General features: G+C 40.6%; 1 protein-coding gene across 6 annotated transcripts in view; it reads left to right on the top strand.

Annotated features, from left to right (window-relative positions):
* Nucleotides 1-17,682, top strand: part of carnmt1 (carnosine N-methyltransferase 1) — a 70,458-nt gene continuing 52,776 nt past the window's right edge. For 4 of the 6 annotated variants that reach the window (XR_010974889.1, XR_010974888.1, XM_068029970.1 and 1 more), the window contains exons 1-3: nucleotides 1-219; nucleotides 8,493-8,697; nucleotides 11,781-11,947. Coding sequence is in view for 4 of the 6 variants with exons in the window: in XM_068029970.1 (XP_067886071.1) it covers nucleotides 2-219; nucleotides 8,493-8,697; nucleotides 11,781-11,947 (590 nt within the window). In the remaining 2 variants the exon portion in view is untranslated. The remainder of the gene's footprint in view (nucleotides 220-8,492; nucleotides 8,698-11,780; nucleotides 11,948-17,682) is intronic. The other 2 variants (XM_068029969.1, XM_068029971.1) reach the window with 1 other exon arrangement.

Here is a 17,682-nt window from a genome sequence, read left to right as displayed (position 1 = left end):
AATGTGCGTTGTGGCCGGTTTTTCCGCCACCGTCTCCTCGGCGCGGCCGCGAGGAAGGGATTTAGCCGGTGGCGGGTTCGGCGACACGAGAGAAGGGGGAAAAAGGATGGAGAACGAGGGGAACGAGCACTGCGCCGAGGAGGAACAAGAGAAAGCGGAGGAGGAGCGCCTAGAGAAAGAGCACTTCTGGAAAATCATTAATGCTTTTAGATATTATAGGTAAACTGTAAATAAAGCAAGCGGCCACCCAGTGTGTGAGTGGGTGGGTGAGAGAGGGGGCAGCCCGGGCCCCGAAAGGGAGGGAGGCGGTCACAGGGGCTGCCAGACTTCAGCACATACACAAACCTGGGCCTACAGAACAACATTAAATATATTTACTCAAAGTTTCTTTATAATTGTCTGCATGTCTGTTCAGAGCCTTTTTCGATCTGTTGATTAATCCTTATGTGTTGTAGTTTTCAGGAGGTTAAAGGGCGGAAGTGTTTTCAAAAATACGGACAATCTAGGCAAACGGTCCCGACGTTTAAATATAATTTCGCATTGGCCTACTGTTGCACCGACTCTTCTCTCTCTCCCTCACCACACACCGTGAAGCACTGTTAGAAATTTAACGATCGACTGGCCTTTTTAGCCATAGCAGAAGCACCCTTTTTGTGGGAGGCGGGTAAGAGGATTAAAAAGTTTTAAAATTCACACGAGCAATTTTTAGCGAATAGGAGTACCTTTTGAAATATTTTATGTCCCATACAGATGTACTTAATATGTTGCTGTGTGTATTATCAGCTTTTGTAAAGCAGTTCAGGATAGAAATTTAGGAGTTATTATGGTACCAACAGTCCGATCCAATCATTTTTGTTAAATTTTATTTTTACCTGGATGCCTTGAAAATGTGATGAGGTGCTGCCACATGAAAGATTAATACACAAGATAACCCCATCGAGTTGGGGGTAATAGCATTGATGAGTATTGGTTACAAGACAGGAAAAAAACACTAGGAATAAACAAGTTGTTTTCAAGTTTGCAGGCTGTTACTAGTGGGGTGTCACAATGATTAGTGTTCCAGCCTCTGCTATTTACGATCTGTATCAATAACTTAGATGAAGGGATCAAGTGGAATGTATCCAAGTTTGCTGATGACAAAAAGCTAGGTGGGAAAATAGGCTGTGAAGAGGATACAAAGAGATATAGATGGGCTGTGATTGGGCAAGAAAGGCAGCAGATGGAGTATATAACATGGGGAAATGTGAGGTTATTCATTTCGGTAAGAAGAATAGAAAAAACAATATTTTTAAATGGTGAGAAACTAGAAAATGTTGGTGTTCAGAGGAATTTGAATGTCCTTCCACAAGAAACTCTGAAAGTAAGCAATTGGGAAGGCAAATGGTATGTTAGCCTTTATTGCAAGGAAGTTGGAGTACTAGAGTAAGGAAGTCTTGCTCAAATTGTACAGGGCTTTGGTGAAACCACACCTGGAGTGCTATATACAGTTTTAGTCTCTGTACCTAAGGAAGGATATGCTTGCCTTAGAATGGACGCAATGAATGTTCACTAGATTGATTCCTGCAATGAAAAGGAGAGATTGAGTAGAATGGGTCTATACTATCGAGTTTAGAAGAATGAGTGGTGATCGCATTGAAGCATTATAAGATTCTGAGCGAGCGTGACAGGATAGATGCTGGGAGACTGTTTCCCCTAGCTGGAGAGTCCAGAACTAGGGGTCATAACCTCAATATAAAGGGATGGCCATTTAGGACTGACAGTAGAAATTTTTTCACTCGGGTTTGTGAATCTTTGGAATTCTTTACTCCAGGGAGCTGTAGATGCTCAGTTTTTGATTTGAATATATTCACGGCTGAGATTTCTGGACTCCAGGAGAATCAAGGGATATGGGAATGGGGCGGGAGAGTGGAAGCGAGGATCAGCCATGATCTTAATGTATGGCAGAGCAGGCTCATGGGACCATATGGTCTAGTACTCCTATTTATGCTTTTTAATATTCTTTTAAAAAACTATTACCATTGTTCGTGTCAATACTCCACATTCGGTCTAAACTAGGAGATCCATCTTGGAACTCTCTGTATATTATTGAGAACATCTTGTGTTTTTATAACTGAATTTGATTTTTAAAAATAAAATATATAATTTCCACTTGTTTCTTGTTTTTTTCCAATATATTTTTCAAGATTCAATTTTATTTCACTTTCTATGCTTTGTGGAGGATACACAGTGTAGTGGTACAATATGGAAAGTAAAAAACACAGCACTGAATGACATTGACTTCCAGTCTATTACCATCAATGCCCAGTTTGTATTCTTCATAACCATAAATTTGTGACTTTTATTAAAAAGCTTTTCAGATTAAAATTGTTATAAAATTAGAACACTAAATCTTGCATCCGTTGTGCATGGAATGCTTTTACTTTCTACATTGAGACCCCCAGTTAAGTCCAGCTAAGGCTATCTAAAACCAAATTTGATTTGTCTGTTTTAAGCAATAGAAATAAGGAAAGGGAAACAGAGAAATAGACTAATTTTGAATGTACCCAATAAATCATTAAAATACTAGGTTTAGAAATAAGAAATCAGGAAAAGACTGGGAGAAGTATTAATTATAAAAATCCACTTTAATTGCATTAAACTTAAATACATTGTTTCCATCATAATAAGCAGTGATGCCATGTGTTTGCAAATGATCTGTGAGAGTAAACCAACTAACTTCTCCGCCCGTACATTTGAAAATAACGTACAATAGCTTAGACCCAGCTTATAGAAAAATCTACCTAAAAGACTGTATGAAAACATGAGATGTTGAATTCATAATTAGGTTAGTATGTAACTAATCAGCACTACTGTGAAATGGATGCACCAGGATCCCAACTTTTTAATTATGTTGAGAATGTATTCAAACACAAGAAATTTTAAGCATTTAATAATTAAAGCTGGATCAGTAGTTCTAGATTTTTTTGATGCTCTACATGTGAACATATAGATGTGTTTGCAGTTCTGTTGTGACCACCCCACTTCCACTGACTCATTTTACACTATAGAACAGTTTTAATCATTATAGAATACAGTGAACCTTCAACTACTAACATTGACAGAAGCAATATATAGTAATACAATTCTCACTGAACAGTAGTCCATTTGAAATGAAACTTGAAAATCCAGGAATTGGAGTGCTTAGCTCTCCCCAATGCATTCCTGTACTAGTGCATCTCTTACTACTTCAGCATTATTTTGGTGTTCAGTTTAGCTTGTGGAGGCAATGATATCCAAAATGATGGGGAAATTTAATGTTGGTCACAATCTGAAGTGAAAACATGAAATTTTGTACATGGAATAATTGCCAGTGAGTAGCACTATGGTGGCTACCAATGAGGAACAAGGCAATAATTCATTTGAACAGTTCTGATGATAGCATATCAGTAGAATGCTGGATTGAATTATGCTCAAACTAGCTGCCAGCCATAACTTTTAATTATTATGCAGTCAGTGTGTTGAGGTCAGTAGGTACAGCATGAATTAAGTAGGAAGGTAGGTCTCCATGTTGTCAACTGAATATTGAGATCACTGAAGGGTTTTGATTTTCCTTGGCTGTTATAGTACTTGTTTTTTTTTCTCCTATATCTATGAATGAAAAATATGCATTATATCATTTGATAAGTACAGGTTGTTCCTGTGACTTTTACATTGAGCATTTGAACAGTGTGCAATAGCTTGCTTTAATATCTCAGTCATAGTCCACGTCAAGTCTTAAAATTTTGTGTATGTGTCAACTATGCACCAGGTTTTTAATATTGCTTTCATTATGTAATTTCTCAAAGTGGTGAAAGTTGTTGCTCATACAAAATTTAATGTAGCAAATTACAGTCTAAAAATCTGAACTGTGGTTTAGTTCTTCGATTATCTGTTAATTCAGCAAAGTCCTGTGAACTGTTGTGTCTTTGTTAACAACAACACAGGTTTCAGATCATAAGAGCATGGCACACTCATGGAAATTTTAATCAAGCTGTTGAATGAGAAATGTGTTCAAAGGAGCTCAAAACTATAACAGACAGATGGGTTATGTTTTTGGCAAAGATTTAGCTGTGAACTCATCATTTTTAGTTTTATTTATAGTTGGTTCTTTTGTTAACAGTTATTTTGATCATTATCTTTTTATATGTTATCGTTTAGTTGTGGTTACTCTGTGCTTTGCCCTCTTGATTCTATTGGTAGCTGGGAGCAGGATAATTTCATTTTGTATTTTCGCAGAGGTTTCTTTTTTAAAACTGTCAGTCATTTATTGGGGTGTGTTTATTTCCTTATGATTTCATCATTAGAAAATAAATATCATTCTAACACCAAAATAGCAAAGCAATTTCGTTGAGTAGATGAGCTGAGGGCACAGATAGACGCGTGGCAGTATGATAGTGTGGCTTTTACAGAAACATAGCTTAAGAAGGGGCAGAAGTGGCAGCTCAGTGTTCTTGGTTACAGGGTTTTCAGGTGCGATAGGGGCATAAGAAAGGAGGGAGAGTGAAAATTTAGGTCAAAAATACAATTACAGCTGTGAGCAGGAATGATATGTTGGAAGGCTCGTCAAATGAGGCCATATGGATCAAGCTAAAGAACAAAAAAAAGGGCAATCACACTGCTGGACGTGTACTATATACCTCCAAACAGTTAGAGGGAGATAGAAGAGCACATATGTAGGCAAATCTCTTGAGAAGTGCAAAAACAATACGGCAATAATAGTAGAGGATTTTAACTACCCCAATATTAACTAGGATAGTTTTAGTGTGAAAGGAATTGAGGGAGCAGAATTCTTGAGGTGCATTCAGGAGAATGTTTTTGGCCAGTATGTAGCATATCCAACAAGAGAGGGTGCAATTTTACACTTCATTTTAGGAAATGAAGGTGGAAGGAGTGGCAGTGGGAGATCATTTTGGTAGTAGTGATCATAATTCAGTCAGTTCTAACATAATTATGGAAAAGGTCAAGAATAGAACAGGAGTTAGAGTTTTCAATTGGGCAAGGCCAATTTTACTAAGCTGAGGAGTGATTTAGCAAAAGTGGACTGGAAACAGCTACGTGAAGGTAAAGCAGTGGGAGGCATTCATAGGGGTTCAGAGGAAACATGTTCCCACAAAGAAAAAGGATGGGATGGCCAAATCTAGAGCCCCATGGATGTCAAGGAACTTGCAAGGAAGGCCGAAAAGGAAAGCTTATGTCCGACACCAAGAACTCAATACTGCAGAAAGCCGAGAGGAGTATAGAAAATGGAGGGGCAAAATCAAAAATGAAATTAGGAAAGCTAAGAAAGGGCATTAAAGAATATTGGCAAGCAAAATCAGGGTGAACCCAAAAATGTTTTATCAATACATTAAGAATAAGAGGGTAACTAAGGAAAGAGTAGGGCCCATAAAAGACCAAAAAGGTAACCTATGTGTAGGAGCGGAAGATGGTATGGTTCTTCATGAATACTTTGCGTCCGCCTTCACAAAAGGGGGACGATGCAGATATTGTAGTTAAGGAAGAGAGGTGTGAAGTATTGGACGGGATTAACATAGGGAGAGAGGAAGTATTAATGGAATTAGTATCCTTGAAAGTTGATAAATCACCAGGGCCAGATGAAATGTACCCCCGGCTGTTAAAAGAACCCTGAGAGGAAATAGCGGGAGGCCTGTGCATCATTTTGCAGTCCTCACTGGATGCAGGTGTGGTGCTGGAGGATTGGAGGACTGCTAACATTGTACCTCTGTTTAAAAAGGGAACGAGGGATAGACCAAATAATTACAGGTCAGTCAGTCTAACCTCAAGAGTGGGCAAATTGTTAGAATCAGTTCTGACAGACAGGATAAACTGTCACTTAGAAGGGCACAGATTAATCAAGGATAGTAAGCTCGGATTTGTTATGGGAAGATCTTGTCTGACTAACTTGATCGAATTTTTTGAAGAAGTAACAAGGAAGATAGATGAGGGTAGTGCAGTTGATGTGATCTACATGGATTTTAGCAAGGCTTTTGACAAGGTCCCATATGGCAGACTGGTTTAAAAAAAAATAAGAGCCCATGGGATCCAGGGAAATATAGCAAGGTGGATACAAAATTGGCTCAGTGGCAAGAAACAAAGGGTAATTGTTGACGGGTGTTTTTGTGACTGAAGGGCTGTTTCCAGTGGCGTTCCGCAGGGCTCAGTAATGGGTCCCCTGCTTTTTGTGGTATAAAGGATTTGGACGTAAATGTAGGGGCATGATCAAGAAGTTTGCAGACGACACAAAGATCAGCCATGTGGTATACAGCGAGGAGGATAGCTGTATACTGCAGGAGGATATCAGTGGACTGGTCAGGTGGGCAAAAGTGGCAAATGGAATTCAACCCGGAGCCGTGTCAGGTGATACATTTGGGGAGTTCAAACAAACCAAAGGAATATACGATTAATGGGAGAATACTGAGAGGTGTAGAGGAAGTGAGGGACCTTGGAGTGAATGTCCACATATCCCTGAAGGTAGCAGGACAGGTTGATAAGGTGGTTAAGAAGACATATGGAATCCTTTTCTTCATTAGCCGAGGTGTAGAATATAAGAGCAGGGAGATTATGCTGGAACTATATAAATCATTAGTTAGGCCACAACTTGAGTACTCGGTGCAGTCTGGTCACCTCATGACAGAAAGGATGTAATTGCACTAGAGAGGGTACAGAGGAAATTTACGAGGATGTTGCTGGGACTGGAAAAATGCAGCTATGAGGAAAGATTGGCTCGGTTGGAGTTGTTCTCTTTGGAACATAGAAGGCTGAGGGGAGATTTGATTGAAATGTGCAAAATTGTCAGGGGGCTGGATAGAGTGGATGTGAAGGACCTGTTTACCTTAGCAGAGAGGTCAGTGACGAGGGGACGTAGATTTAAAGTGATTGGTAGAAAGATTAGAGGGGGATGAGGAATAAGGAATTTTTTATTTGCCCAGAGAGTGATGGGGGGTCTGAAACTCACTCCCTGAAAGGGTACTTGAGGCAAAAACCCTCAACTCATTTAAAAGGTGTCTGGATATGCACCTCGGATGTCGTAACCTGCAGGACTACGGACCAAATGTTGGAAGGTGGGATTTGACTCGGCTTGTTTTTCGGCCAGCGGAGTCATGATGGGCCTAGTGGCCTCTTTCTGTGCTGTAAACTTTCAGTGATTTCTATGAATTGGTAGGGGAAAAAAACTGGTGTTTATGTCGTGTCCGTCACAACCTCAGGATGTCCTAAAGTGCTTTACAGTCAATGAAGTACTTTTGAAGTGTAGTCACTGTTGTAATGTAGGAAACATGGCAGCCAATTTGTGGTCCTACAAACAGCAAAATGATAATGACCAGCTAATTTGTTTTAGTGATCCTGCTTGAGAGAACTCTTCTGTTCTTCAGAGTAGTGCCACAGAATCTTTTCCATCCACCTGTGAGCCGATTGGGCTTCAGTCTAACACTTCGTCTGTAAGATGGTGCCTCCAACCATGCAGCACTCCCTTGGTACTGTATTGGTGTGTTAGCCTAGATTTTGTGCTGAAGTCTGTGGAGTGGGACTTGAACCTACAACCTTCTGAATCAAAGGCAAGCATCCTGCCGGTGAGTCATTGTTGACACACTGTACCCAGTAACAGTGACAGTGGTGTGGCAGCTCAGTAATTTGCTTCACACTTTTCCGGTTACGTGGCTTCAAATTTAGACAAAGATTTCATGTGTATCAGTAGGTTTGATCTTTTTCAAGAAAGCATTTACAAGCAGTGTGTGATTCCATTCCCTTATGGTCAACTCTTAAAGCATAATTGGTATTGAAAGCAAAGAGCAAGCCCCTAGCCTATTTTTCTTACATGGAATAGTTGAGGTGGCCCCTTTTGAACTACATTGTTCACATCTTTTTAACATAATTGTGGTTGTAGGGTAAAAGTTTTTTACTGTCTTGATTTATTTGGAGGCAATACATGTGTGTTCTATGATTTCATTTGCTTCTCTATTTTCTTGTTTTCTCCCTTGTACTGTACAAGTTTTGGGCATTATTCAACATTTGAAGAGCACAGACTTTCCATAAACACTGCATTGGTGTTCTCCATAGGATTTACAAATGTGGTACATCAGTAAGCATTGTTTGGAATTTGTCCTGGTCTTGGATGTTGTTCTGAAGTGTCCATTCATTAAAAGGCTCTATCTGCTTTAAACATTTTGTATAATTTTCTCTGGCCAATTTTATGGCAAATTATATTTTTGACATAATCTTAAATATTAGCACTTAAGGATATAATGCAAGCTTGTGTTGGCAACTCCATAATTATGTTTCGGTAAAGATAGTTGGTATCAATATAATGTGATTGTTGTAAATACAAATTTTATAAATATTTAAATGATCCGCAACACATTGGTATAAGTTATAGGCTATAAGATGAAAGTTTATAGGTTCAGTGGTTATGCTTGTGTCAATTTGTTGCATTGGTCACAATTTTCCCTGCTCATTTTTCAATGCAACTTCATTTCCAGGATATATGCTCATGAGAGGGTAACTCGTTCTGAAAAGCAATTCCAATCCCTTCCAGCAGCTCATCGGAAGCTGCTTCCTAATTTTCTTCCTCATGTGAACAAGTTAAGGGAGTGTATTGAACATAACTACGAGATCCTGAAAGCAATTATTAACAACTGCAATCATATGTTTGAAAATAAGGAATATGGAGTCATAGACATGGAGGTAAGTGAAACACAAACAATGATTTGAAAACTCAGATGCATGCATTGGCTCAAAAGCAACTTGGGGCAGCATGCATGAATTCATCCCAACTATCTAGTTGCATGCGTAGATCTGAATAAATTTATAGAATTTTTTTGGTACTGCATTTAAGCCCAGCTATGACCTAATGCAATATTTTGAGATGTTTTCCCTACTTGATTATGATAATTGTACAATATTAAAATGATAATATTTGTCCCTCACAGTTCTGTAATATGAAGAGCAGTGGATACCTGGGAGTGCATGCAAGTCAGAGACCTCATAAAATATTTGTATTGATGTCATCTGAACCCTAAAATGAGATTATAGTCTTTAAGTTAAATGCCATGCAGACTGTGTTTCTTATTTTGAAGCATTAATGGTTGTTATATAGTCACTTTAATAAATCATGATCCACAATGGTTAAATAGTACAGTATTGAGCCTAAAAATTGCCACTTCAAAGCCCTGCTGTGATAGTTTATTTCAGCCAGTACAGCACTCAGAATGCTGCAATTGGCCTTAGTGCCACTAGGTGGCAAGGTGAATGATTAGCTAGAGTTCCTACTGCAGATATCTCATGGCTTCTGCTAGGTGAACTTGGATGGACAGCAGGTGAGGACTTACCAACACTCACTGGATGCTTCTAGATGAAATGTATCATGGTTGGATGAAGTATAGAGGTCCAAAGGACCACCACAATTTCTTCCACTCCCACCCCTCCCTGCACTGCAAAAATGTAACGCTTCCATGCTGCATACAATCTATTTCAAATGACCTAATGAACAGGAAATAAGTGGTGTTTTGTGTTGCAGAATTGGATCTGCAGGGAACTGGATTAGGAGTGCTCAGTCAGTCCACTTAGCACCCTATTTGAATGAGACCTCACTAGATTCTTTGAGGAGATGGCGCATATGATAGTTGGGACAGTTGTACTGGATGTGGTGCGTGTGGATTTTCAGAAAACCTTTGACTAGGTAACTAACGAGACAATTGGAGAAGATGAAGGGTTATGGAATTAGTGGGAGGGTATCAAATTGAATTCAACAGTAGTAATTAGTAGCAATTTCCCAAAGTTGTTGGAAGTGAATAATGGTGTCCCACAGGGTTCTATTTTGGGACCATTTAGTATATTTTGAATGGAGGCAGCTGTATGATGCGGATGACTAGAGGGGTTTCGGGATTCAGATTAAAAGCAGCACCTCAAGTGGATAAAATCAGTTTTTAAAAAGTATAGGAATACTGGGTTTTAGGGCTAGAATATAAAAGTTGAGGTATGATGGTGAATCGATCTCAAACCTTAGTAAAACCACAGTTGGTGTAGTATATGGAGCTTTGGGCTTCACAAAGGAAGGCTATTGAGACAGTGGAGAGGGTATGTACAAATTCACTAGGAAGTTGGTGGCATAGTGGTAATATCACTAGACTAGTAATCCAGAGCCTAAGTAATGCTCTGGGGACATGGGTTTGAATCCCACTGTGATGGCGAAATTTGAATTCAATTAATAAATTGGGAGTTTTAAAAAAAAAAGCTAGTCTAATGGCGATCATGAAACCATTGTCAATTGTTGTAAAAACCCATCTATCCTTTAGGGAAGGAAATCTGCCATCCTTACCTGGTGATATGACTCCTATGAAGAGAAACTCTCTAGTTTCGAAGAATGAGAGGTGATCTCATTGAAATCTACAAAAATACTTGAAGGGGTAGATAGGTTAGATGCAGCTAAGATGTTTCTCCTGGTTGGGGAGGCTAAAACCAGGGGACACAAATTCAAAATAAGGGGGAAGCCACTTAGGACAGAGGAGAAATTTTTTTACTCAGAGGGTTATGAATCTTTGGAATTCTCTACTCCAGAGGGCTGTGGAAGCTCAGTCATTGAGTATGTTTAAAGCAGAGATTGACAGATTTCTAAATACAAATGGCATAAGGGGATATGAGGATAGTGTGGGGAAAAAAGGCATTGAAGTGGATGGTCAGCCATGATCATATTGAATGGCGGGACAGACTCGAGCTGAATGGCCTACTCATTCTCCTATGTTCCAGACTCACGGCAATGTGGTTGACTATTTTTTTTTTAAAAAGCCCTCTGAAATGGCCTAGTAAGCCACTCAATTTACGGGTAATTAGGGATGGACAATAAATGCTGGCCTAGCCAGCAACGCCCACATCCCACAAAAACAAATAATTTAAAAAATGAAGAAATAGAAAGAAAGACCTGAAAATTGGGACAGAGATGAATGAATGATTCAGAGAGGTGTTTAAAATTCTGAAGGGTGGGGTAGGGTAGATGGAAACAGACTCTTTCCACTGGTTGAGTGCATTAGAACAGGTGGGCAGGGCAGGTATAACATTAAATGCAGGAGATTTGGGATTGAAAGCAGAGATTCTCATTTAAAGAGTGACCACTTGAATCCCCATTACCCTGGAACTATACCTCAATAATTAATTGTGCCTTTCTTCAGAAGATTGTGGATTCAATCCGCAGTCCATTACATAATCTAGGCTGCCACTTCATTGCAGAACTGAGGGAGTGCTTTGTTATTGGCGATGGTGTCTTTTAGTAAATCAGTGGCCCATCTGTTATTTCATGCAAATATCCCATGGCATCATTCAAAGAATAGCAAAATTCCGTTGATGTCCTGGCCCTACATTTATTTCCTAACCAATGCCACCAAAAGCATCAACCTATTTTGCATAGAGGGTTGTGAGGCTATGCAGTACACTGCTGGAGTTAGTGATTGAAGCAAAGACCATGCCAACATTTAATACGTTCATTAGGTAGTCGAAGGAAAGCGAAATAAAGAGAGATAGAAATGGGCCAGGCGGATGGAATTAGGGGTACTGCTCATGCGGAAAATAGACGCCAGTGTGGACTGGTTGGGCTTAATGGCTATTTTTCTGTTGTAACTTCTAAATAATTCTATGCAATTCACGCAATGAGCTGAAACATACAAAAATTTAGGGGAAAAAAATCTTAAACCAGATTTTTCTTAATGGGCCATTCTTTTCCTTGAGGGTTTCTTCCATTTAGTAATAAATGATTATTTTTGGTATGACACAAACAGACTAACCTGGGACGATTAAAACCAGCATCCACCTTTGACATGGACAAACTGAAGTCCACCATTAAGCAATTTGTAAGGGATTGGAGTGACGATGGTAAGGCTGAACGGGATGCTTGTTATCGGCCAATCATTGAAGAAATCGTAAAACATTTCCCTCAGGATGAATGGTATAGTATTGGTTCCTTAAAATTATGTGTTTAGAACCTTGAATGAGTGATCAATAAAATAATTTTATGCACCAATTAATCATTTTCATCCTAGCACCCTTTTCAACTCACATTTTAACAGATTAGATTTAATGCATGAACTGTGTTTTGCACTGAGTTAGCTGATTTCAGCTGTGACAACCGCACTATAGTTGGTCTCTGCCCCTGGTTAGAAGGAAAAAAGCAGTCAAAGTTCTTGGTCGCACTCAAGTGATCTCTCCTGTAACTGTACAGAGATTGGTTAGTGAATGTTGTGTTTGCTTCTCTTTGTGTTAGTGTTGACCATATACAAGAACCAACCATGCATAAGGGATTGCCAACCTGTAATGTAGGCTCTTCATTTATAATGGTACTGCAGGTGTACAACTAGGAGCAATCTTACACAGGTCTGACATGGCCACCTACTCTCTACAGATTTCCAACAAGTAGAAGTCACATGGTACATTACGTCATTTCCCCTATACTGTTGTATATTGAAAACATAACCACACCTTTTTAAAGATGTACCATAACAGGAAGGAGAGGATTTGGGTGAATATGGCCGAATAGCTTGCTAAGACTTGTTGCCAGTACTTCACACACACAACACGTCACTTGGTGAGGTACTGCCAGGCTGTTGATTGCCTGTGGAACTATATCTCAGCAAGTATCTTCAGGAAAGTGCGGAAGAAGATTGAAACGTAAACCCTCCAAGATATATAGCCAGCAGAGCATGTACTTGCAATAATAAAAGAGCCAAACAAAGTGAATCCCACATGACTTTTTTCCTTTGACTGGAAATAACAAAGGCAAAATATGTGTAGAATTACTGAAAGCTCATGAACATCAGTAACTACCCGTGTAATCAGTCACTTTCAGAGTGCAGTACAGTCATAGGCAATTAAAAATGACTAATTACAACAACTTGTGTATGTGTGTATATATATATATATATATATATATATATATATATATATAGCACCTTTAACATAATAAGATGGCCCAAGGTGCTTCACAGAGGTATTATGAAACAAATTAAGACACCAAGCTACATAAGGAGATATTAGGGCAGATGACCAAAAGCTTGGTCAAAGAGGTAGGTTAAAGGAGTGTCGTAAAGGAAGAAAGTGAGGCAGAGAACTTTAGGGAGGGAATTCTAGTGCTGAATGCCTAGGCAGCTGAAGGCAAGGCCAACAATAGTGGAACTGTTAAAATCAGGAATGCTCAAGAGGCTGGAATTAGAGAAGTGCAGGTATCTTGGAGGGTTGTGGGACTGGAGGAGATTACAGAGATAGGGAGGGCCAGGCATGCAGCAAATTGAAAACAAAAATGAGAATTTTCAAATTGCGGTGTTGCTTAACCGGGAGCCAGGGTGTTGGGTGAACGGGATTAGGTGCACAGGAAGCAGAGTTTTTGATGACCTAAATTTATGAACGGTAGAATGTGGGAGGCTAGCCAGGAGTATGTTAGAATAGTCAAGTCTGGAAGTAACAAAGGAAAGGATGAGATTGCAGGGGCAGAGATGGGCAATCTAACAGAGGTAGAAATAGGCAGTCTTAGTGACAATGCGGATATGTGGTTGAAAGCTCATCTCGGGGTCAAATATGACACCGTGGTTGCGAGCAGTCTGGTTTAGCCTAAGACAGTTGCCAGAGGGAGGGATGGAAGTGGCAAGGGAACAGATTTTTTGGCAGGGACCAAAGACAATGACTTCAGTCTTCTCAATGTTTAATTGGAGAAAATTTCTGTTCATTCAGTACTTGAGCAAGCAGTCTGACAATCGAGAGACAGTGGAGGGATTGAGAGAGGTGGTGAGGTAGAGCTGGGTGTCATCAGCATGCATGTGGAAACTGACGTGTGTTTTCGGTTGATTTCACCGCAGAGCAGTATGTAGATGAGAAGTAGGAGGGAGCCAAGGATTGATCCTTGGCAGGGACACCAGAGGTAGCTGTGCAGGAATGGGATTGCTACAATTAGCTAAGAATAGAACCAGGCGAGTGCAGTCCCACCTGGCTGGACTACTTCCTTAGAACGTCACTCAATGTACTTCTTTCAAAATGTTAACTCTAATGCTATTTTGTATTTTTATTAAGGTTTTGTTGTAACTAATAGAGCATACTTGTATTTATGCAATTAAAATTGCTTTCTTAGTAATTATCTGAACAGAAAATATATAATTATCAATAAAGAAAAACTGCCATTCTTGCCAACGGAACCATGCATAAGTTTGATTCAGATAAATTATATAAAATATATTACAAAAACAGCCACTAATGACATAGGAATGCTCTGAGCCCCTTCTGGAACCAAATATACACAGTAATGTTTAGAAAAATCATGTAATGATATAGAGTCAAAAACATGGGGCATTCAAAATGCCTTTGGATGCTAGACTTTGATGAGTTGAGAACTAGAGCATTTAGCTTTGAAGAGCTGAGTAGCCCTTTTTGACTTTGACCTTTTTTTCATTCTGGAGTGTGGGCATCACTGGCTAGGACAGCATTTATTGCCCGTCCCTAATTGCCCTTGAGAAAGTGGAGGGGAGCTGCCGCCTTCAACCGCTGCTGTCCTTGGGGTGTAGGTACACCAACAATGCTGTTAGGAAGGGAGTTCTAGGTTTTTGACCCAGCGACAGTGAGGGAATGTCGATATAGTTCTAAGTCAGAATGTTGTGTGGCTTGGAGGGGAACTTGCAGGTGGTGGTGTTCCCATGCATCTGCTGCCCTTGTCCTTCTAGGTGGTAGGGGTCACGAGTTTGGGAGATGCTCTCGAAGGAACTTTGGTGAGTTGCTGCAGTGCATCTTGTAGATGGTACACACTGCTGCCACTGTGCATCGGTGGTGGAGGGAGTGAATGTTGAAGATGGTGCATGGGGTGCCAATCAAGCAAGTTGCTTTGTCCTCGATGGTGTCAAGCTTCTTGAGTGTTGGAGCTGAACCCATCCAGGCAAGTGGACAGTATTCCATCACACTCTTGACTTGTGTCTTGTTGATGGTGGACAGGCATTGGGGGAGGGAGAAGGTGACTTACTTGCTGCAGAATTCTCTGTCTCTGATTTGCTCTTGTAACCACAGCATTTATGTGGCTGGTCCAGTTTAGTTTCTGGTCAATGGTGACCCCCAGAATGTTGATGATGGGGAATTCAGCGAACATAATGCCTTTGAACATCAAAGAAAGATGGTTAAATTCTCTCTTGTTTGAGCTGCTCATTGTCTGGCACTTCTGTGGCACAAATATTACTTGCCACTTATCCCAAGCCTGGATGTTGCTGCATATGGACATGGGCTGCTTCAGTATCGAGTGAGTCATGTTGAATGGTGCTGAACATTGTGCAGTCATCAGCGAACATTCCCACTTCTGACCTTATGATTGAAGGAAGGTCATTGATGAAGCAGCTGAAGATGGTTGGCCCTAGGACACTGCCCTGAGGAGCTACTGCAGTGATGCCCTGGACTGAGATGATTGACTTCCAACAACCACAAACATCTTCCTTTGTGCTAGGTATGACTCCAGCCAGTGGAGAGTTTCCCCCCTGATTCCCATTGACTCCAGTTTTGCTAGGGCTCCTTGATGTCATACTCTGTCAAATGCTGCCTTGATCTCAAGGGCAGTCACTCTCATCTCGCCTCTGGAATTCAACTCTTTTTTTTTGACCGTGCTTGATCCAAGGTTGTAATGAGGCCAGGATGTGACTGGAACCCAAACTGAGCGTCACTGAGCAGGTTATTGCTGAGCAGGTGGTGATGATCGGGAGTAGCCTGATAGGGTGGTAATTGGCCAGGTTGGATTTGAAATAAAACAGAAAGTGCTGGAAATACGCAGCAGGTCAGGCAGCATCTGTGGAGAGAGAAGCAAAGTTAACATTTCAGGTCTGTGATCTTTCATCAGAACCCAGGTTGGATTTGTCCTGCTCCTTGTGCACAGGACACACCTGGGCAATTTTCCACATTGCCAGGTAGATGCCAATGTTGTAGCTGTACTAAAACAGCTTGGCTAGGGGCACGGCTAGTTCTGGAGCACGTCTTGAGTACTATTGCTGGAATGTTGTCAGGGCCCGTTGACTTTGCAGAATCCAGTGCCTTCAGCCTTTTCTTAATATCACTTGGAGTGAATTGGATTGGCTGAAGACTGGCATCTGTGGTGCTGGGGTCCTCAGGAGGAGGTTGAGATGGATCATCCATTCGGCATGTCTGGCTGAAGATGGTTGCAAATGCTTCAGCCTTGTCTTTTGCACTAACGTGCTGGGCTCCCCCATCATTGAGGATGGGGATATTTGTGGAGCCTCCTCCTCCTGTCAGATGTTTAATTGTCCACCACCATTCATGACTGTCTTTTCTGTTTTCTCCCCTAAAGCTTCCCTCCCTTACCAGACCACACATTTTATGGCTAAGAAAAGCTGGGAAGCCTGGTCTCAGGCTATTCCTAATGTCACTTTTGTCCTGCTGCTAACAAACATGAGAACAGTTATGGGCGGTTCCCTATCTAATGTGTTTTGCTGTCTAAGTGGAGAATGTTGGTCTTTAGTCTGTGCTTTTCTGTGTCATGCAGCTGAGATTTTGCCTCAGATTGTGTAGAATGGGAGTTAGGGACCTGCATTCTTTATTGCATCTTGCCATGTACAGGTACCCCTGTGAATGTTATGACTACATAGCTCCACCTAGAGGGGCAATGTTAACCAGATTTAACTCAGCACTTCGACAGGGACTGATGCACCATAAATAGATGACCTTCAGAAGTGATTTTTCAACTTCCAAATTTCTGACTGAAATGTTTAAGGCACATGAGCAAACTACCACTCTTGTAAATAAAATTATATATACATATATTTTACTGACATTCATTGATCTACATCAAAAATAAATAGAAGCATAGAACAACTTATGCCACAGAAGAAGGCTATTTAGCCCATTGTGTCCGTGCCAGCCAAAAAAGAGCTATCCAGCCTAATCCCAGCTTCCAACTCTTGGTCTGTAGCCCTGTAGGTTTGACCTTGTCAAAAGCCTTGCTAAAATCCATGTAGACTGCATCAAACATGCTATCCTCCTCAACCCTCCTGTTACCTCCTCAAAAAAAAATCAGTTATTCAGACACTGCCTTCCCTTAACAAATAAATGCTGACTGTCCTTGGTTAATCCATGCCTTTCTAAATAACAATCTATACTTTCACTCAGAATTTTTTCCAATAATCTTAATCTTAATTTGAGCAACAGGTGAAGCTAGCCATTTCACACTGCTACTGTGCAGTAGCAACATGAGTGGTATTTTCCACTGACAGGATGCTGCCATCAAGCCAAAAAGGCGTTCTGCCTATCACACAAATGAGTAATGTGATATATGAATTTCAGTGCCAGTGCGATGCCAGATACGTAGGCCGTACATCCCAACGACTGACGGATCATGTTAAACTGCACGTCCCTTCGGCTGTTTGTAATAGGCAGAGTACTGACTGTACTTAACCAGCCTGTACTTGCAAAGTTCAGAACATGATATATAACGGTAAATGTGATTCCACAATTGGACAGAACTTGCTGGGCAATCCTGACTGTGCTAAGAATTACACTAATAACCAATTTAACATAGTCAGTCAAGCTCTCATTATGGCTCACTTGCACTTGCTAGCAGATACGTATATTCATACACAGGGACCTGTCCTCTGCAGGCAAAAGGAACATGTCCAGGCATTGTGCCTTTTTTGAATTCAACAAAAGCTTGGGGGA

Source organism: Heterodontus francisci, chromosome 4, assembly GCF_036365525.1.
Source record: "Heterodontus francisci isolate sHetFra1 chromosome 4, sHetFra1.hap1, whole genome shotgun sequence".
Lineage (NCBI taxonomy): Eukaryota > Metazoa > Chordata > Chondrichthyes > Heterodontiformes > Heterodontidae > Heterodontus > Heterodontus francisci.
This window is presented reverse-complemented; position numbering and strand designations above follow the sequence as displayed.